The 22,338-nt window shown below is 44.5% G+C and overlaps 1 protein-coding gene across 1 annotated transcript in view; it reads left to right on the forward strand.

Moving 5' to 3' along the window:
- The window catches only part of LOC115092485 (unconventional myosin-XVI-like), a 507,378-nt gene that overhangs the window by 211,502 nt on the left and 273,538 nt on the right, over positions 1-22,338 (forward strand). The window contains 1 exon segment of the mRNA XM_029603325.1: positions 15,395-15,467. Coding sequence (XP_029459185.1) covers positions 15,395-15,467 — 73 coding nt within the window.

Raw genomic sequence — 22,338 nt, forward strand, 5'->3', positions numbered from 1 at the left:
TCTGAATTCATTCAAAGAATTCTACCCATTTCAAATTGATTTTGTATCTGAATAAGTCAACACTATTATGGGAATATGAGTATCCATTAAAGCTTCATGTTTCTTTCCTAAGCATGCCATAAACTGAAATTTCAAGTATCTGCATATGCAGTAGTGATTATGAGCACTGATAGAAGCAAACTTAGTTCCTGAAACTTTTGCTTGAAATGTTTATTTTATTTCCTTTCTGTTAACCATTACGATGTAAATCATTTTCACTGTTTAACATAATTGTTGCTAACAAAAAGCTTTCAAAACTGAACTTCTAAGAACTTTTAAGTTATATCAGGTTTCTCTTGCAGGACAAGAACGCTGAATTGAAAATGAAAACTACCTTTTTTTTTTTTTTTTTTTCATGATTTGACGTATGAGATTACAAACTAAAAACCCTAACTTGCAAAATGCTGGGAACCTTTCATTTAGTGTAATTTCAAACAAATTAAAAAAAAAAAAAGTTTTGGACAAGTGTAAGTTCTACAGAACCTTTTATCTGCCTTTTTCTTAGTGTGCAGACAGGTGAATCCAAGACCAGTGGGTTACGCACCTCTACCAGCAGATGAAAATGACATCATATACCCCTGCAGTAACATCAGCCCATCAGTATTCTCCGTCTCCAGCAGATGGTGGACATGCATCTCCCTACTGGGGATTGCTTTACATTTTAGAAGGAGAAAAGAAGGAAATTAATTTGCCCTGCTCTCCTGTAGTGATACTGTATGGTCCCTCCCTCAGTTGAGAATTCCTGAGGTGATTTCTGTGGTCCCTCAGATGAATGCTTTGGCCCAGTAGCTGTTTTTTTAACTGGCATGGACTTAGCTATAAAAAAAAAAAAAAAGGAAGAAAAACAACTGAAAGGGAAGAGGGTACAAGAAGCCAAGCAAGGAGGTGAAGGTTTTTACCTTCTCCCCTCCGCAGCCAGAGACTGACCTTGTACTCAGACAGGACGGGCTATGCTCCGGTAAAGTGTAATTTTAAAAAAATGATAAAGAGAAGGGGAGTTGAGAGAGGATTCCTTCTCCCCAACCCCCAGCTCCCCCGGTCTCCATGCTCAGCATGCTATCCAATGGTTATTCCCACCTTCAGTGGAGTTCATGGATAGGGTCAGCCTGGTGGGTTGAGCAGCCCTTGTGGTTAGGCTCTGCTTCAAGGCTCATCGGGTTCGCTGTGAAATAGGCTACGGCGGCTTTTTCGTGCATCTTTTGTGAGCTGCACACTTCAGTTCCGTTGGATCATGCTTCCTCACCCACCTGTGTGGCCCATTGTGCATTTAGTTGTGCACCTAGTTGGGTGCCTCAGTAGGCGCATAGGATCGCCTACTGGGATGCCCATTTGTGAATGCATGACCGCATCATTTTGTGTTCATTATCTAAGCATCCTGGGGGATCTCAGTTTGGGCACTTATATACACAAAGTATTGTGCACCTAATTTTTTATTGCACTATTGTAAGGCGTATTGACTGTCTGATGGCACCCATAGCAAAGAAACCTAAGCACCTTGCCCTTTGTGTTGCTTGTCATATTCAGGCATCTCAACCTGGCGTTCCCTTGAAATTATGTCAGAATTGTTTGGAGGCTCAGGGAGAATTACCTCATTTTTCTAAGCCTGGCTCTTCCGAGCCAGATGCAGGAATGGAAAAAAAGGTCATCTGATTTTGGAGCTCCTCTAACTGGCTCATCAGTGGGGAAAGGTAGTTCAGTGAGCACAGGGCACTTGCCCCCTGGTTTTGGCATGGATCCTTCTGCCTTTTCTTGGGTAGAATTTTTTTCAAGGACTGCACTCCATTCAGGTGCAGTCTCTGGCCCTGGCCAATCTTAACAAGTCAGGGTTGCAAGCGGTGAAATCCCGCACTCCAGGTGCTGCAGGTAAGCATCGGAGTATGCCTGGAGCCGGTCTTCCAGATAGGGACCCAGATGGCACAGATGATGAGAATGATCCTTACTCCCTGGAGAATGGGGAAATTCCTCCCAGATTGGAGCTGTATAGAATGATGAGGTTCTTTCACAGAGATGAGTTATCATCTCTGATTTCCCAGATATTGAAGATGCTGGGAGTACCTGGGGCTGAATCCATGTCTTACCCAAAGAAAGATTCCATTTTGATTTCTTTGCATAAAGCCTCATGCTTCTTTCCTATTATGGAGGTCATTCAAAAATTAATTGATCTTGAATGCGGTGCCACAGAAGCTCATTTTAAAGGGGATCAAGTTTTGGAAGGACTGTATCCCCTAGATCCAGCTGTGAGAGAACAATTACATTTTCTGAAGGTGGATGCATTTGTGTGTGCATTCACCAAGTGGACAACTATTTCTGTAGAAGGGGGAGTGGCCTTGAAGGATGCACAGGATAGAAGAATTGAGGCTATCGTTAAGCAAGCCTTTGAAGCAATGGCAAAGAATTTGCAGATAGCTTCCTGTTGCTCCCCGGTGGCTTGTTCTTGTTTATTGCCTTCCCAGGAGAAGGCAATAAATTCCAAGGCAGTGATGGAACCAGCAGCTTCCTTTTTGGCAGATGCGGACTGCGATTTGGTCCACATTTCAGCCAGAGGGATGGCTTTGGTAATAGTGGTTAGGTGTTGGCTATGGCTGAGACATTGGTTGGCCAATACAATGTTGAAGTCTAACCTTACAAAGTTGCCTTTTAAAGGCTTTCTTTTTTGGGAATGAGCTGGAGAAAATAGCCAATAAATGGGGTGAGTCCCCGGTTACTTGATTGCCAGAGGATAAGAAACAGGTGCCATGATCCTTTAGTATGAGAGGTCAAACTAGGGGGTTCTTTTGACCCCACAGAGGAGAGCTTTTCAAAGGACTCAATCCTTGGATAAATGTCAATCCTTTCATCCCAGGCAGCTCAGATGGGGTGCAGGCTCAGGTAGTGAAGTACCCTGAGCTTCCCAATGAATGTGTGCTGACCCACCTCCAGGATCAGGAGATAGGAGGACACATCTCTCTTTTTTTTATCAGAAGTGGGTTGAGATCATGAAAGACCAGTGAGTGCTGGAGGTCATAGGGGATGCTATGCACTGGAGTTTCACAATATGCCTCGGGGCATGTTCATGCTGTCTCCCTGCAGCTCTATGCAGAAGACAGGCAGTGGGGGTGGCATTGTCGAGACTTCTCACCCTGTGGGCTATGATTCCAGTGTCCATGTCTCAAGAAAATACAGGCCGATATTCCATTTATTTTGTGGTGCCCAAGAAGGAGGGCTCTTTTCATCCCATCTTGGATTTCAAAGTCATCAACAGGCATTTGCATGAGACTCATTTTCACATGGAAACCATGCACACAGTGATAATGGCAGTACAGTCGGGGAAGCTCCTGACATCTCTAGATCTCTCCGAGGCATATCTGCATATTTTTATCTGGCTAGAGCATCAACAGTTTCTGTGTTTCATAGTTTGGGGATGTCATTATCAGTTTCGAGCACTACCTTTTGGTTTGGCCACCGCGCCCAGAATTTATTCTAAGATGATGGTGGTTTTGGCAGCAGAATTGAGAAAAGATTGGATCCTGGTACACTTGTATTTAAAAGACTGCCTGATTCAGGCCACAAGTCTGGAAGAGAGCCTCCAGGTTTCGTGTTAGGTAATATCCTTGTTGCAGAAGCTAGGTTGGGTAATGAACCTGGCCAAGAGCAATATTCAGCCATCCTAGTTGCTGGAGTATCTGTGTTCAGTTTGACATGAAACAGGGCAGGATGTTCCTGCTGGAGGGCCATATTCAGAAGCTGATGGCACAGGGGTGTCTATTGATGAGCACTTTGCTCGACAGTGTGGTCCTATCTTCAGGTGCTCGGATTGATGGTGGCGACCCTGGATGTGGTACTATAGGCAAGGATGCATATGCATCCTCTTCAGTGTACTCTGCTGTCTCATTGGAGCCTACAGTCTCAGGACTATTCAATGTGCTTCCATCTGCTGATGGAGATCTGCTCTCAACTACAGTGGTAGTTATAGGTGGATCATCTAAGAAGGGGTTTCCCTAAGATCACAGGACTGGCTAATACTCATGACAGATGCAAGTCTCCAAGGTTGGGGAGCTCACTGTCAGCAGCTGACAGTGCAAGGGCACTGGAGTGCAGAAAAGTCTTTCTGGAACATCAATTGGGTGGAAGCCCATGTGGTCTGGTTGGCATGCTTGTGGTTCAATGACAGATTGCGGAGTTGGGCAGTCCGGATAATGTCGGACAATGCAATGACAGTGGCTTATATCAGTCGGAGGGAGGAACCAAGAGCCAGCATGTGTTGTAGGAAATAGCCCAACTTATGGAATGGGCAGACGTGCATGTTCAGGAGATCTCTGCCTCCCACTTTGCAATGAAAGACAATGTAAGAGTTAGGGATGTGAATCGTTTTTCTGACGGATGAAAATATCATATGATATTTTCTCATCAGTCAGATATTGGGGGGTCCCCGAAAGTGATAGGAAAACCCCACAAAATTTTTAAGACTCTCTCCATTGCTCCTACCATGTGACAGGGGCCAGCCAATGGCACCGATAGTCCCTGTCACATGATAAGGACAAAGGGCCATTGGCGCCATTTTGTTCACTGGCAGCCGACGGCCCGAGAGCGGGAGATCGCTCCTGGGACCTCCGCTGGACCCCTAGGTATTTTAAAAAAGTTTTTGGGGGGTCAGGAGGGTGGGAGATTCTAACTAATTAGATTAAAAGGGTCGGGGTGGGTTTTTTGTTTTTCAGCTCGTGCGCAGCCACTCTTATAGACCCTGACACCTCCCACCCTGTTCAAAGACACAGTCCTCCAAAGCACAAAGAAGGCCATCCATGGCTGCCTCCCTTCTAAGCTGCCAAATAAGAAAGAAGCTTTTCCTGCGGTTGTACCTCACAAGAATATAAAAAGCCTCTCCAGCACTACCTCCACCCCCTTCCAGATCAGCTGGAGCCTAGTGAAGCATCCCCCCCTCTGGGGCTCCCCCTTCCCAAAAATGAAGTCCCTTCCAGGGGCTATGCAAGACCACCAACCTGCCCCTTTGGAACTGTTACCTACCATTGCAGAGGTCCCTCCATTCGTCACTGTTAGGAGGAGCCGCAGGGTCCTCCTGCCAGCATAGATGACACCACCTGGAGGCGTTTTGCCCAGAAAGACACCCTTGAAAAGAGTTGCTTTTGAGACTAGTTTCTAGCATTTTTCTACAAGAATTAAACAATTTTCTGAAGTATGGAGCTCTGAGGCCCTGAAACAATGGCTTTTGTCAGACTAGAAAATACTTTGAGTGGTTGTTTTTTGCTTTTGAATATTTCTTGTTATTGGATCTAACTTCTGTAATATTTGTGTATTTTTAAAGATATTGATTTACATGCTAAACATTTTGGGATTCATGATTACAGTTATGCCAGTACTACTTTCACTGACTGACGGTACCTGATGGTTTTATGAGAAGGAGAAGTGGGGATCAGCCATGGGTTATTTAGATATTTTTAGATTTGTGTATGGGTGACTGGGCTCCTGAGCACCTAACTTTTCATGATTTTGGATGGTTAATTGAGGACTGGGCCGCAGATGCTCGGGGATTGTTTTTTTTTCCCCCAAAATATTCAGTTAGCTGGTGATTGGCTAAAGTTACCCAGAGAACTTTATCTGGATAACATTTGCTGAGCATATTCAGCGGGAGACATGTACCACTGAATATCCTACTAAAATTATCCAGGTACTTTATCTGGATAAGTTTACCACTTGCCGTTCTACTCAAAATCGATCTTAATGTAACCTGGCACTCCAGAAGGTTTTGCTTATTCAGTGGTCTACATTTTATTGTAGTTATTTTTATTTATTTAGTACCTGCATGTAAACTAAATAAATAAATAAAGCCAATTAGAACTAGTTAGGAAGCTGTGAGAGAATGTATCAGTGGCCAAATGAATTCACGTTGCATCATGGAGACTTGCTGAAATTCATCTGTCTCCAAATTTGTGCCTATCCATGCTCCTAGGAGAATGCAGCTGAATCTCCTCAACTCAACCAAATCTCCTTCTGTTCAGGAATAACCTATGGGTTCCACTTTAAAACTATGATGCACCACTTGGGCTATGGATCTTGGAGTTAGGGAATGGATTCACAAGGAGACAATTCTAGATCCTGAGCGCTTATATTCTGTTCTATAATGATTCTAAGCTGTTGTAGACAGGAACCGAGACTAATGATTATATTTGTGAGTTTGCGTTTCAACTAGAATCCCATACATGTTTCTGAAATGGTAAATTTCTGCCTCCGCTCCATGTCTTCTATTATGTGAGGAAGTGTGTAACCTGTGTGTTGCCTGTGGATGTGGACCTTTTTCTTTCTGACCTGCAAATAAATCAGAATTGCTTTGGAGCCACAGTCTAAGCATTAGCATGACTCTTGTGTGAATGGTGTCTGCATTGTAATGAAGGGGCTGCATGGTCATAGATTCTAGAGAGAAGACAACTGTTTTCCTCTCAGGAGGGACTCTCCAGTGTGGAGTTTCATCCCCAGGTCGACCACACTATTTGACTGATCATTCACATTCACACTGGGATTGGATATGCCCCCAGACTATCTGGTTACACACAATTCTCAACTTCTCATGAATAGTTTTTAAGTCTTTTGGGGTCTATTTCCAAAAACCTTCTGAGCCCCCTACTTAGCCAGTTACATTTTAGGTGGCTATGTTTAAGCATTTTTCAGCTAAAATCTAGCTGGTTTGATTGAAAACTTTCCTAAACTAACTTAACTTATATGGATTAAATTTACCTCCCATTCCAGCTGCTCGATGGTAGCTCTTGGACCCCAACACTATAGGTCTCTTTCCCCTTTCTATCCCTTTCTGGAACTCCCAAGATGATAGCTCCCATCCCCTACAATGACAATTAGCTCTTCTTCCACATGGCAGACCAAAAATGGCAATGCTTGGCTACCATCCCCTCCAGCTTATCTTCATTCTATCTCCATCTCGGGGCCAAAGAAGATATGCCTACCTCTTCCTGGCTCCAGGACTGAATACAGAATGACTCTGGCAGGCTACTGTCATCTGTCATCCTGAATGCTGAGTGGGAGGAGAGTGGATCAGTGGGAGGAGGGGTCGAAGGCTATCGTCCTCAGTCTACAACATGGGAGCAAAGGACAGCATTGGGTGCATGAGGTTGTCAATAGAAGATTGGCCTTTGGCACTGGAGTGGGGATTGTCATTGGATCACAATGCACAGGGATAACTGGTTGGATTTAAATCTGCTGCCCCTATATACAGCACATCCTATGTAGTAAATCCCATGCTAAAATTGGAGTTAATTTTTAGTAGGGGTTTTACTTAATACTAGTGTTTAAAAAAAAAAAAAAAAAAAAAAAAAAAAAAAAGGGTTCCCTTGGAAGGCAGCAAGCTAATGGGATGCAAATCAAATGAGTTTAAAAAGTGTGCTAAAAGAAAATTGTTTGCTAAAATTGGCGGTAAACTGAAAAAATCCACACTAGTACAGAAAAGTGCTTTAAAACAAGAGTAAGGAGGTAATTGGTTGCAATCGGAAGGCGTGTGTCCAAAATGACCTTACATGCAAAATTGACACTGGGCATTCTGATTTGGGCACAATCTAATATGCAACACCATTTGGGCAAGGCATACCAAGTAAAATCAAAGGGTAAGCTCTCTAGAGCAGGCACCTACAGTTGCACAGTATGCACTTTGGTGCTGTGCATCTCAAGTGGCTACAGTTGCTTTTTCCAGAGAACTTAAGTACATAAAATAAGATCTGCCATACTGGGTCAGATCAAGGATCCATCAAACCCAGCATCCTGTTTCCAACAGTGGCCAATCCAATTCACAAGGAGCTGGCAAGTACCCAAACATTAGATAGATCACAAGCTACTATTGCTTATTAATTACTGTCATAGCGGTTTATGGATTTATCCTCTAGGAACTTATCCAAACCTTTTTTAAACCCAGTTACACTAACTGCTGTAACCACATCTGTTATGGTCCACTGCTTGCAGGCCCTGACCACGAACAGCCTCGCTCACCCCTCCCCCCCGGCCCGACGACACCGGTCCCCTGCTCCTGATGTGGCCTATGCCATCTCGGACCACTGCTGCTTGCTGCCGCTCCTTGGCCGGGAGCTATCACTGCCTCTTCCTCCCCTCGACTGAGGAGCCGCCTTGGATGCCATTGTGCACGGCAGGAGGGGGGGCGCCGCAGTCATAAGAACATAAGAAATTGCCATGCTGGGTCAGACCAAGGGTCCATGAAGCCCAGCATCCTGTTTCCAACAGTGGCCAATCCAGGCCATAAGAACCTGGCAATTACCCAAACACCAAGGAGATCCCATGCTACTGATGCAATTAATAGCAGTGGCTATTCCCTTAAGTCTTCACCTTTTGCAGCATAGAGCCACTGCTGGGGCACTCCTCTTCCCAGCCTTGGTGCCTCCACTGCTGTGCTCTTCTCTGCGGCAGGAGCACCACAGACGCTGCCGTTCTTCCCCTGTCCAGCACCACCATACTGTCTCCTCCTCTAGGCGTGCACGTGCACGCCCCTATACTTCATTTAAAGGGCCAGCAGTGGGAAAAGCCCCGTGGCCCCAACTGATGATGTCACAGCCTCATCACTCTTATAGCCCTATAAAAGAGCTCTCTTCCACTTTCTCGAGGCCTTCGCATGAATCCTCACAGTTGTCTCTGCTTCCTTCACCATGCATGGTTTTCCGTGGGGTCCGCCTGTTTTGATGGTCTTTATTTTCGATATTCCAGGTCTCCTGTGAATGTTTCTGGTCCTGTTCTTCATTGGAGCTCCTTCGTCATCTCTTTAGTGTCCTGATGTTCCATGTTCCTGATGTTCCAGTTCCTGATATTCCAGTTTCCGTCTCTTCAACCTGCATCCGCGCGTATCTTATAAAATCCGGGGTCGGCGTGCGCAAGGAGGTGCACATTTGTACAACTTGCGTGCGCCGAGCCCTGCGCGTGCTGCCTGTTCCCTCCGAGGCCGTGCTGCCTGTTCCCTCCGAGGCCGCTCCGAAATCGGAGCGGCCTCGGAGGGAACTTTCCTTCCACCCCCCCGGCCCTATCTAAACCCCCCTACCTTTGTCGGCAAAGTTACGGGTGCTCGAGGTAGGCATAACCTTGCGCGCGCCGGGCCAGCTGCCGCGCGCCATGCTCCGGTCCAGTCCGGGGCCTGGTTCGGAGGCCGCGGCCATGACCCCGGAACGCCTCTGGGCCAGAACCACGCCCGCGACCCCGTCCCCTGATGACACGCTGGCTGCGGACCTGCCTACGATACGCCCCCGATGACACGCCGGCCGCGGACACACTCCTCGGCGTGTGCAGGGTTTTTTTTTTTTTTTAAGGGTTACGCACATAACATGCTTGTAACCCTTTTAAAATCCGGCCCCATGTGTAATAATTAAGACAGACATACATATCAGGCATAGCAGTATATTCAACCCAGAGCAACATGAGTGGCTCATATCAATATTGTGAACTGTGAACTTTCCCCCCTCCCACCCTCCCTCCCAGAACCCTTCTCACCCCCTGATACCATTGCCTTGGAAACACATATGAACATCAATAAACATGAAACATGGCTAAGAGACAATTAAGCATTAGGGATGTGAATCGTTTTTTGACGATTTAAAATATCGTCCGATATATTTTAAATCATCAAAAATCGTTAGAGCCGCGATACAATAACAATTCCCCCGATTTATCGTCAAAAAATCGTAAATCGGGGGAAGGGGAAGGGCGGGAAAACCGGCGCCATTTTGCGCAAAATGGCGCCAGCCGTACGGCAACACGATTCGACTGCAGGAGGTCGTTCCGGACCCCCGCTGGACTTTTGGCAAGTCTTGTGGGGGTCAGGAGGCCCCCCCAAGCTGGCCAAAAGTCCCTGGGGGTCCAGCGGGGGTCCGGAACGACCTCCTGCAGTCGAATCGTTTTTCCGTACGGAAAATGGTGCCGGCCATACGGCGTATGTCCGGCGCCATTTTCCGTACGGAAAAATGATTTGCGGTAGGAGATCGCTCCCGGACCCCTGCTGGACTTTTGGCAAGTCTTGTGGGGGTCAGGAGGCCCCCCCAAGCTGGCCAAAAGTCACTGGGGGTCCGGGAGTGATCTCCTACGCTCCTGACGTCGGGGGACAAAAAAAAAAAAATGGCGCCGGCACTACCTTTGACCTGTCATATGACAGGTCAAAGGTAGCGCCGGTTTTCGATTTACATGATTTACACGATATTTTAAAAACCCAAACTGCGACGATCCGATTCCCTCCCCCTCCCAGCCGAAATCGATCGTTAAGACGATCGATCACACGATTCACTTCTCTATTAAGCATACTAGACCTAATAAATGCAATAACTGGTAGACTGGTATCATGCAGTAAGGTGACGTGACGTATGGGTCAAGATATGGAATTAACTGTGGATGAAGGTAGCGACTTGATAAATGGAGTCCAAACAGTGGTAAATTGTGCCTGCTGTTTTTTGGATGTCATGGCCATCAATTTTCGTTCCAGTAAGTAGAGTTCCAGCATGCGTCTGTCCATTCTCGTAATGACGGAGGTGTCTATGATATCCAATGATGTAAAATAATTCTGAGTGCCACTAATCGACTCTTATGGAACAGCAGAAATCGTGAATCAGGTTTGGAGCTTGACTGGTTCGATATCCCCAGCAAACAGAAACATACGCTCCAGGACCCAATATAAGCAGAATGATCTGAATAATGCTGGAAAATCTTTGTCCAGAAATATTGAATTTGAGCACAGTCCCACAAGCAATGTACTAGAGATGCATTTGGTTGAGAGCATTTAAGGCATGCTCCTGAGGGTGTAAGACCAGCCAAGAAAGCTCTTCGAGGCCAAATTAATAGTCTATGCATTATCTTAAAATGCAGTTCTCGCATGTTCATATTGTGACTTTCTGGTTTATCTGAGTGCTTGCTCGTAACGCCTTGGCAGTCACTTCTTGCTCCATGTCATTAGACCACGCTGAGGCACTTGAGTTGTATATATGATAGTGGGAGGAGTCATGTAAAAATTTATAATACATAGAGAGTTTAACCATTTTAGTGGAGCTAATATGCAAAAACCTCTGAAAAGGATCATTAGTAACCTTCCGCTTACAATTTAAAAAACTAGTCTGTATATTAGGGATGTGAATCGTTTTTGACGATTTAAAAAATCGTCCGATATTTTTTAAAACGTCAAAAATTGTTAGAGTGCGTGATACAATAGAAATTCCCCCGATTTATCGTGAAAAATCTTAAATCGGGGATTTGGGGGGAGGGCAGGAAAACCGGCACACCAAAACAACCTCTAAACCCACCCCAACCCTTTAAAACTAAACCCTTACCTTCCCCCACCCTCCTGAACCCCCCCAAAACTTTTTACGAGTACCTGGTGGTCCAGTGGAAGCCCCGGGACCGATCTCCCGCTCTTGGGCCATCGGCGCCATTTTGATGCCACTAATAAAAATGGCGCCGATGGCCCGATAAAAAAAACAAAAAAAAAACCCACCGACCCTTTAAAAATTGACCCCTTAGCTTCCCCCACCCTCCTGACCCCCCAAAAAATGTTTTAAAATTACCTGGTGGTCCAGTGGGGGCACGGGGAGCGATCTCCCGCTCTCAGGCCATCAACTGTACTAATAAAAATGGCACTGATGGCCCTTTGCCCTTACCATGTGACAGGGTATCCGTGCCATTGGCCGACCCCTGTCACATGGTAGGAGCACTGGTGGTCCAGCGGGGGTCCGGGAGGCATCTACTGCACTCATGCATTTGGCTGCCGGTATTCAAAATGCCGCCGATAGCCTTTGACCTTACTATGTCACAGGGGCTACCAGTGCCATTGGTCAACTCCTGTGACATAGTAATGGCAAAGGCTATCGGAATCATTGTGATTACGGGCAGCTGATGCCCCGAATGCAGGAGATCGCTCCCGGACCCCACTGGACCACCAGGGACTTTTGGCAAGTCTTGGGGGGACCCTTCTTGACCGTCGGCTGCCAGTATTCAAAATGGTGCCGACAGCCTTTGCCCTTACTATGTCACAGGGTCTACCGCCAGCCTTTTCCCCTCTTCTCCCTGCCCCCTAAAAACCCTTACCCTACTTTTATTTTTTTTATTTTGGAACATACTTTATCTGATTAGATTAAGTTCTGTTCATTGGCCAGCTGGCCGGTGCGCACTTCCCCTGGACAGGGCCTAATGACCGCTGTCCTGGCTGGCCCCCTCCCTGCCCGTCCCCACCCAAACCATAGCCTGGCACTTCTGCATGTATCGGGGGTTACGCGCATACCCCGCGGGCCTCTTAAAATTTAGGCGCTGGTATTGTACATCCCAACTTTTAAGTACTATTTAGCTGTAGGTCCCTTCCTCAGAGATCATACAATGGTAACGTGCATCCTCTTGGGTCTCAGGTGGAGCACGATACTGGGCACGCCAATAGGCATTTGCCACCAGAAATCTGAGTTTACTCCACCTCATACCCAGAAGTTATATTTCCAATGTAAACTCTCTGAGGAAGACACCAGTCACATCTTTTTTGTTTTTCTGAACAGCTGGAAAGCATATGCACATGTAGTGCTAAAATATGAACTGTTCAGCTGTTGGTGCCCACTCAGGCAGCCTTTGCTTTGTTCATCTAGCTGTAAGCGTGATCTCCAGAGAACTTATTCGTTTAGTTTATTTGCCATTCCGTGTCATAATGGCCCTGAATGAGAGAGTGTACCCAGAAGTTGGGAAGCACAACACCAGTCTCACATGTAACTCCAGTTTGACAAGAAAGTTCAAAGCATAGGTTCTCTGGGTCAGGCACCTTCAGCTGAATAATATGCACTTCAGTTCTGTGCATCCAACTTTGGCATTCTCTTCATCTTTAGGTACCTCCTAAGAGAGTTTATGCTTTAAGGTAGCAATTCTCTGCCCAAAAAGCGCTGAGTGAAAGAATTTGCTCTTTGGAGGGCGCACTTAGAGCAAGCTGATCAAAGTATAAGCTCCCTTGGGGGTCAGCATCAACATTTAAAATTGGATGCGTAGTGCCGGTGCACTGTTCAACTATGGATGCCCTCCCCAAGAGCACCAGAAATTAAACACTAGGGTCCGAGGTGGGGTAAATTCACATTTGTGGTGGCCAAAGTTATTCTTTTGATGTGTCCAGTGTGGTAGACGCAGCTAGACACTACCACATTAGGCACAGCAATACTCAAATATGCCAACCAGAAACTTGAGTTAAGTTTTATTCCTGCTCTGACCCAGGAGTTCGGTTTCCAGCATGAGGAAAATGTGCTTTAAACTCTCTGCCATTTAATGTACCTCCCTCTGTTGCTGAGGATTAGCTAATGCTTTCTTTTACATGGGATTTCCATGCACCCATGCTAATCAGTGATGGTTTTTACTCCTGTTTTAAGGGTAGATTTTAAAATGTACGCGTGCGCTACCCGGCACGCACACATGGACACACCAATTATATAATCCGCGTGCGTATGAGCGGACTGGGAGGAGATTTTCTTATCCCCTATGCTAACCTTTCTTTCCCCCCTCTCCTCTCCACCCTCTAAAACCCCCTTTTATTTACTTTTTTACCCTTTATTCCGCAAGTGGACAGCGAGAAATGGCACCGGCCCAGCACTTATGCACGTATGGCCACTTACGTGTGAGGCCGGGCCCTTTTTAAAATGCATGCAGCGAGCGCAGGGCCCGGCCACACGCGTCAATGGCGATTTCTACGCGGCGTGGCCGATTTAAAATCCGGCCGTTACTGCACATTTTTTTTAGGAGTTAAAACCCCTGTTACATACCATTGTTAATTTAATGCCAGAAAAATGGGCACTAAAAACCTGTGCTAATTAGGGATGTGAATCGTTTTAGGACGATTAAAATTATCGTCCGATAATTTTAATATCGTCTTAAACCGTTATGGAACACAATACAATACAGATTCTAACGATTTATCGTTATAAATCGTTAGAATCGTGAGCCGGCACACTAAAACCCCCTAAAACCCACCCCCGACCCTTTAAATTAAATCCCCCACCCTCCCGAACCCCCCCCCCAATAACTTAAATAACCTGCGGGTCCAGCGGCGGTCCGGAACGGCAGCGGTCCGGAACGGGCTCCTGCTCCTGAATCTTGTCATCTTCAGCCGGCGCCATTTTCCAAAATGGCGCCGAAAAATGGCGGCGGCCATAGACGAAAAAGATTGGACGGCAGGAGGTCCTTCCGGACCCCCGCTGGACTTTTGGCAAGTCTCGTGGGGGCCAGGAGGCCCCCCACAAGCTGGCCAAAAGTTCCTGGAGGTCCAGCGGGGGTCAGGGAGCGATTTCCCGCCGCGAATCGTTTTCGTACGGAAAATGGCGCCGGCAGGAGATCGACTGCAGGAGGTCGTTCAGCGAGGGTTCCGGCGCCTCGCTGAACGACCTCCTGCAGTCGATCTCCTGCCGGCGCCATTTTCCGTACGAAAACGATTCGCGGCGGGAAATCGCTCCCTGACCCCCGCTGGACCTCCAGGAACTTTTGGCCAGCTTGTGGGGGGCCTCCTGACCCCCACGAGACTTGCCAAAAGTCCAGCGGGGGTCCGGAAGGACCTCCTGCCGTCCAATCTTTTTCGTCTATGGCCGCCGCCATTTTTCGGCGCCATTTTGGAAAATGGCGCCGGCTGAAGACGACAAGATTCAGGAGCAGGAGCCCGTTCCGGACCGCTGCCGTTCCGGACCGCCGCTGGACCCGCAGGTTATTTAAATTATTTGGGTGGGGGATTTAATTTAAAGGGTCGGGGGTGGGTTTTAGGGGGTTTTAATGTGCCAGTTTTTCGATTTTTCGATTTTTCGATTTTTAACGATTTTTAACGATTTTTCATGATATTTTACCCCCCCAAACGGCAACAATACGATTCCCTCCCCCTCCCAGCCGAAATCGATCGTTAAGACGATCGAGGACACGATTCACATCCCTAGTGCTAATGTTAGTGCCCCTTCTTTACATCGGCCCCCAGCTAAGTGCAAGCTAAGTTCATTCTCCTGCCCCAAGCCCACCATTCCCCACGATGCTTATCTTGTGCATGTTGAAACTATGCAGCTGTGCTTAGCCAATCAATTGCAGAAAATTATCAAAGGGGCTAATCTAGTTCCCTAAGCCTGTTGTTAGGTTACTAGATTGCTTAGAAAATGTACCCCAAATCAGGATACATAAAATCCCTAAAATAATGTTTAAAATTGCTTATCTGGAATAGCAGTCTCAGGTGTTAATTCAAAGCATGTTCAGTAGTTTTGTATACAATTGTGAAAAAAATGACCGTTCTAAAAAAGAAAACCTGCTGTAGGAAGAGAACAGGATTTGTGGGAGGACATAAGGATAATCTTTGTTTATTTGCATAGATATAACCTCATGTTCTTTTTTATTTTAGTGACCAAACACTCGAAGTTGGAATACTGGACAATTTTGGCTTTGAGGAATTTCAGAAGAATGCTTTTGAGCAGGTGATTATTTGATTACATAAAGATAATGTAAAGTTTTTCTTTTTTTTTTTTTTGTCAAAATACATTTTCAAGATTGGGATTGATATTATAACTTAAAGAAATATTTCAGTGTACTTAAGGGGGTAATTTTTAAACAGCCTTGATAAAACAGCAAAAACATGCCCAAGTTACACCAATTTTTAAAGCTGACTTATGTGCGTAAGTCCACTTTGAACATTATCCCCCAAACATATTTGCACAAATTACACCTGCTAAAACATCCACACAAATGTTCTGTGAAACTTTGAATGCATACTTTTAAAATCCAAACGTGTGCATGTAAGTCAAAAACCCTCTCCAGCTCCACCCCAGGAATGCCTCTGCTCTGTTAGGGTAAAACTATGCATGAACATGGTACATGTGCATACGTTTATCCACACATTGCCCGGGTAATTTTATAAAAGCTCATTTCTGTGCATAAAACACTGTTTTACTTTCAGGAGTCCCTTTGAAAAATACTTACTAAAAGTAATTTTAAGAACATTACAGAAAACTGAATAATTTAGCTGTTTTAAGATGGAGAGGCTGATATCATCTAATTTTAACAATGAAGACTACTGATTAAATTCTATTTGATTTTAAGTAGCCTATAGATTATCTATAGCAAAGTTAAAGCTCAAGTGAAAAAGCATAGAATCAGATAGTCATATATCACCTTTAAGCAAACAATGAGTGTTATTTTATAGAGATGTGCTTCAGGGTTCGGGTTTTGTTTTTTTTCGGGGGCCACGATTTTTGCTTTAGTGCGCACTAACGTGGCAGAATTAGTGCGCACTAATGGGGAGTTAGTGCACATTAACTCCTGTTAGTGCGCACTAAAGCAAAAATGCATTTTTTCTGAAATTTCGGAAAAAATTCAATCATTTTTTTGTTCTCCTGAACCATTGCGAATTAGGCAGTTTCGTTGAAATTGCCTAATTTGGGAAAAAAGATTGCACATCCCTATTATTTTGTGATACCATGGAAACATGATCAATATTGTATCCTCCTCAAATTAGTGTAAATTCACCCAACCAGCTAAAAATAATTAATACACAATTTGATATCAAGATAATCAGAATATTCTGATGGAAAATGGGCCCCTTTTGAGTTATAAAGATCAATGAGAAAAATTATGCTTACCAGGAGAGCTAAAGAACAGATACATTTCAAGGAAGAAAGAATCTTGTTGCTAAAACTTTTATGTGATGAAAACTGCTTAATCACTTCAAAGCAACATAAGAGCCTAGTTTCTATGATGTGATCAATATGGTGGCATGAAATAAGAATAAAGATCAAATGACTAGTTATAGTTAGAATCTTTGCTGCAAGAAATCACTGTAAATAAGTACTTTATTATGAATTTTAACTATTAAATTTTTTTACCTTTATTCATTTTCACAATTATTTAAAAATATTTTTGGAAAAAAACTTTTTGTAATAGAGAGAAGACCTCGGTATTGGCAAGAGATCCGAATTCTCAGAAACTTCTTGTAAGCCAATTGTTGCAGTCACTGGTCTTTTAATTTCATTTTTTTATAAAAATATTTGAAGTCCTTTTTTATTGGTTACTGCTTAAGGTGTTTATTCATCCCTTCAAATAAATGTAGGAGATGTGAGGCAAGACTTCCCTATTGGCTGTGTCCCATCAAACTATGTCTATCTAAATGCTTTGTGATTTTATTCTTTATAACTTTTTCTATGATTTTTCCGAGCGCTGAAGTCAGGCTCACCAGTCTACAGTTTCCAATATTACCCCTGATGCCCTTTTTAAATATTGGGGTTACATTTGCTATCCTCCAGTCTTCAGGTACAATGGATGATTTTTACTAATAGGTCTGAAATTTCATTTTTTAGTTCCTTCAGAACCCTGGGGTGTATACCATCTGGTCCAGGTGATTTACTACTCTTCAGTTTGTCAATCAGGCCTACCATATCTTCCAGGTTCATCATGATTTGATTCAGTCCATCTGAATCATTACCCATGAAAACCTTCTCCGGAACGGGTATCTCTCCAACATCCTCTTCAGTACACACTGAATCAAAGAAATCATTTAATGTTTCCATGATAACCTAATATTCACTAAGTGCCCCTTTAACCCCTTGATCATCCAACAGTCCAACCAACTCCCTTGCAGCTTTCTGCTTTGGATATATTTTAAAAAAGTTTTTGTGATTTTTTTGCTTCTATGGCCAACTTCTTTTCAAATGTTCTCAGCCTGTCTTATCAATGTCTTACGTTTAACTTGCCAACGCTTATGCTTTATCTTATTTTCTTCTGAAGGATCCTTCTTCCAATTTTTGAATGAAGATCTTTTGGCGAAAATAGCCTCTTTCTCCTCACCTTTTAACCATGGCGGTAATCGTTTTGCCTTACTTCCACCTTTCTAAATGCATGGAATTCATCTGGCCTGTGCTTCCAGGATGGTATTTTTTAACAATGTCCATGCCTATTGCACAGTTTTTACCTTTGTAGCTACACTTTTCAGTTTTTTCTAACTATTTTTCTCATTTTATCAATGTTTCCCTTTTGAAAGTATAGCACTAGAGCCATGGATTTACTTACTGTCCCCCTTTCAGTCATTAATTTGATCATATTATAATCACTATTGCCAAGTGGTCCCACCATTGTTACTTCTCTCACCAAATCCTGTGCTCCACTGAGAATTAGATCTAAAATTGCTCCCTCTCTCATCGGTTCTGAACAAATTGCTCCATAAAACTGTCTTTTTATCCATCCAGGAACTTTATCTCTCTAGCATGTCCTGATGTTTCACTTATCCAGTCAATATTGGCGTAATTGAAATCTCCCATTATTACTGCTCTACCAATTTGTTTAGCTTCCCTAATTTCTCTTAGCATTTCCCTGTCTGTCTCACCATTTTGGCCAGATGGATGCCTATCACTATTCTCTTCCCCTACACACAAGGGATTTCTACCCATAAAGATTCAATTGTACATTTAGTCTCATGCAGGATCTTTATCCTGTTGGACTCTATGCAATCCTGAACATAAAGCACCACTCTGCCACCAAGATGCTCCTGTCTGTCATTGTGATATAATTTGTACTCCGGTATGCACTATTCCATTGGTTATCCTCTTTCCACCATGTCTTTGATATGCCAATTAAGTCTGTCATCATTCACTGCTATACATTCTAATTCTCCCATCTTACTTCTTAGACTTCTGGCATTAGCATACAAACATTTTAAAGTTTGTTTTTTGTTTGTATTAACATTCTGCTTTTCCATTGTCAGGGATAAACTGGAATCTTTTAACTCAGGTGAATTCTTAATTACAGGTACTTGGACTACTTTTGTTATTAGTGGGACCTCTCTGCTGGGATCCCCTAATGCTTCATTAGTAACCTATGAAGGTACTGACCTCCGAACCATGCACTGCTGAGGGACTGTCTGCTTTCCCCTTTGTTCTAATTTAAAAGCTGCTCTATCTCCTTTTTAAAGGTTAGTGCCAGCAGCCTGGTTCCACTCTAGTTAAGGTGGAACCCATCCCTTCAGAAGAGACGCCCCCTTCCCCAAATGATTCCCCAGTTCCTTACAAAATTGAATCCCTCTTCCTTGCACCATCATCTCATCCATGCATTGAGGCTCCAGAGCTCTGCTTGCCTCTGTGGATCTGCTCATGGGAGCATTTCAGAGAATGCTACCCTGGAGGTTCTGGACTTCAGTTTTCTACCTAAGAGCCTAAATTTGGTTTCCAGAACAACCCTCCCACATTTTCCTATGTAGTTGGTACCCACATGTACCATGACAGTTGGCTCCTCTCCAGCACCGTCTAAAATCCTATCTAGTTGATGTGTGAGGTCTGCCACCTTTGCACCAAGTAGGCATGTTACCAGGCGATCCTCATGTCCACCAGCCACCCTAGAATCTACATGCCTAATAATCGAATCACCAACTATGACGGCTATGACTGTTCCCTCCTTGGCAGAAGGGCCTGAGTGATACATCCTTGGAGTGAGAGAACAATGAACCACCTAGAGAGCAGGTCCTTGCTACAGGATCATTTCCTGCTGCACTAAGTTGATGCTCTCCAATAATGAGATCTTCCTCCTCCAAGGCAGCAACAGGGATGCCAGACTGGAGTTGGGACTTGGCTACTATAATCCATGAAGGTCTCATCTATATACCTCTCTGCCAGGTCTGCCACTCTAGCCTTCAGAGATCGTACTTTCTGTGCCTAGTTTATAAACATGTGTGAGTATTTAATGCTTAAAAAAGTACACACAAAATCCTGATTTATACACGGAAGCAGATGTACTTTAAAATATGTGTGCATACTTGAAATCACCAGTTTGCCGATTCCTATGCCAGTTTACCCAGTCTATCCCGTTCACCAAAGTCCTCCTAGTACTTCACCCTGTTCATCCAGATCTCCAAACCAAAAATAGCAGATGCGTTTGATAACAATTGCACTAGTTAATTAGTAAGAGTGAAATTGGGTGAATAAGTTGCCTAATTATTTATGATTTCACCTGCTATGCAGAGCTTCATTCCATGCTATCCCCATCAGCTCCTCAAGCTCATCAAACTCAGCCTGAAATTCAGCCTCTTAGCCACTAGGAGTCTTCAGTGAACCATGTCTCCAGCCTTGCCAAACTCCTCCTCCTTCCCTGTACCACAACCACACCTCAGCCCTACATTATCCAGCCTTGCCAAACCCTTCTCACTTTTGTGTCCAGTTGCCCTTGGCTCCTTGCCCAGGCCACTGTTGCCTTGTGGCCTACCCAGACCTATCCTTCTCTTGCCTTGTGGCCTCTGGGCCTTTCGGCTCCTTGCCTTACCTTGTGGCTAAGAGCCTTCCTGCTTCTTTCCTTGCCTTGAGTGCTAAGGGCCTTCCTGTTCCTTGTCTTGCTTTGTGGCCATCTGGCCTTGTTCTTTGCCTTGCCATCTGGCCTATATAGGCCTTCTCTTGCTCTGTGGCCTACCTAGGCCTCTCCATTGTTTTGCCTCTCAGGTTCTTCCCTGCCTAATGCTGCCTTCAGGCCTTTATGTCCTTTCTTGTCTGACTCTGCCTGCACTCATGCTCCAGTTCAAGTCCTGGCCTGCACTCAAGCTCCAATTCCAATCTTCACATGCACTCAGCCTCAGTTCCAGCCCTTACCTGCACTCTGTTCCTGAACAGGCTTTGCTCCAGCCTTACCAGCCTGTCCAATCCTTGCTTCAGACTTATCATGATGTACTGCTGCCGCGGATACCTGCTGGCCCCCCAGAACCCAAGGGCTCAAGTTGCATGTGAGAGGGCTGGTTAGGCAGAAGACTGGCCCTAGCCTTGCAGTCCTGCACCACTGCAAGGGTAGTGTTCCCTACATCTAGCCAGGACCCAAGTGATAACAGTATTCACATACATCTTTTATAAAATAGTAAATTCTGTGCAAACTTCCTGGCCCCACCCTGGAATAGCTCTTGACCGCCCCGTTTTTGAGCAGGTAAAAGTGCATGCAAAACAGAAAATACAAGGATTCTTTTGATGTTTATAAAATAGCATATACACAATTACAGGCTACTTTCTTACATATATGTTTATTTTCCATTAATAACCCCTTTAAACATTTACCCATAAGGGTTGTCAGTCCTACACAATGGGGGTTATGCATTTACATTTTTATTTTTCGTTTCATATATTAATTTTGTTAGTGGTTTATTTCATTTTGTGCATTTGAAATGAAATGGTTACCTCATTTCGCCTCTCCTAAAAATGTATTACCTCCCTCGGGGAAGAAGATAGCTGCTGGGGGTTTGCATTTGCAGCTGTCATTTGACAGTGTGAATTTAAATGGTTTCCAAGAGAGGTCAGATACCAATATAGTGGTACTGGCAACCTTAGCAGTTCGATTGGCACTTGACAGTGAAGGGCGTGGTTTATTAAAAGATTCTTCAACTATAGAGAGATTCTTTTCGTGAATTTTAAGATTTGTATGATTCTAGACTTGGTAAGTGCCATGCAAAAGAAGAGGAAACCATTTCTGTTAGTGAGGCCTAAACTAGTGTAGCTTGCAACCTCCTTTATATTGTTTCCTTGCAAATGTATTGTCAAGTTCAAAAGTTTTGATATATATTTTTTGAGACCCTTCTCCCCCCCCCCCCCCCCCCCCAACTAATGGCCTTTTGACTAGCAAAATAATTGTGGCTGCCCGACCCAGACCTCTGAGGATCCCACTATTGAGATATCATGTGACATGAAGCCAATCGCAACCCAGCTATTCCTATATTTCTTATTTTGCATTGCTCTTTAAGTCTCTCTTAAAATGTATTTTCCTTTCTTCATTCATGGTCTAATTATGCAGGTTGCCTAATATTTAATTTCCTTTTGGAATGATAATTGTTCACACTGTGTTTCATTTTAGTTACCATATAGTATTTCTTTTGAGTGTTGTTGCTTATGTTATCTTGACATTTATAAGTTAAAGAATAATCCCAAGCCTCCGTGACCTGCCTTCATCCCCTGGATACCTCTTACTCATTTGTTGGTCTCGAAATGGGACAGGAGTGAACCCCAGTCACTCCTGCTCTTCAGGTTTTTGGTATTTGAAATGGCGCCAGTCAGCCCAGAGCGCAGAACCATTTTGTTGTATGAATATTTAGTTGTATGTCCGCATGGACCAAATGGCACTGCCAAGGCCATTTTCAAATAGCGACCCAATGGGGCAGGAGTGACTGGGGATGGCTTCTGCCCCATTTGGACTCTGAACACCAATGATGGGGCAAGAGGTATCCGGCATCAGAAGGATGGGGCTTGACATTTTTAACTTTTGCGGGGTTGTGGGGGGGGGGGGGGCAATGAGTGATAGGGGACGTAGGCTGGGGATGGTTGGCAACCCAATGTGGGGAAT

Source organism: Rhinatrema bivittatum, chromosome 5, assembly GCF_901001135.1.
Source record: "Rhinatrema bivittatum chromosome 5, aRhiBiv1.1, whole genome shotgun sequence".
Classification (NCBI taxonomy): Eukaryota; Metazoa; Chordata; class Amphibia; order Gymnophiona; family Rhinatrematidae; genus Rhinatrema; species Rhinatrema bivittatum.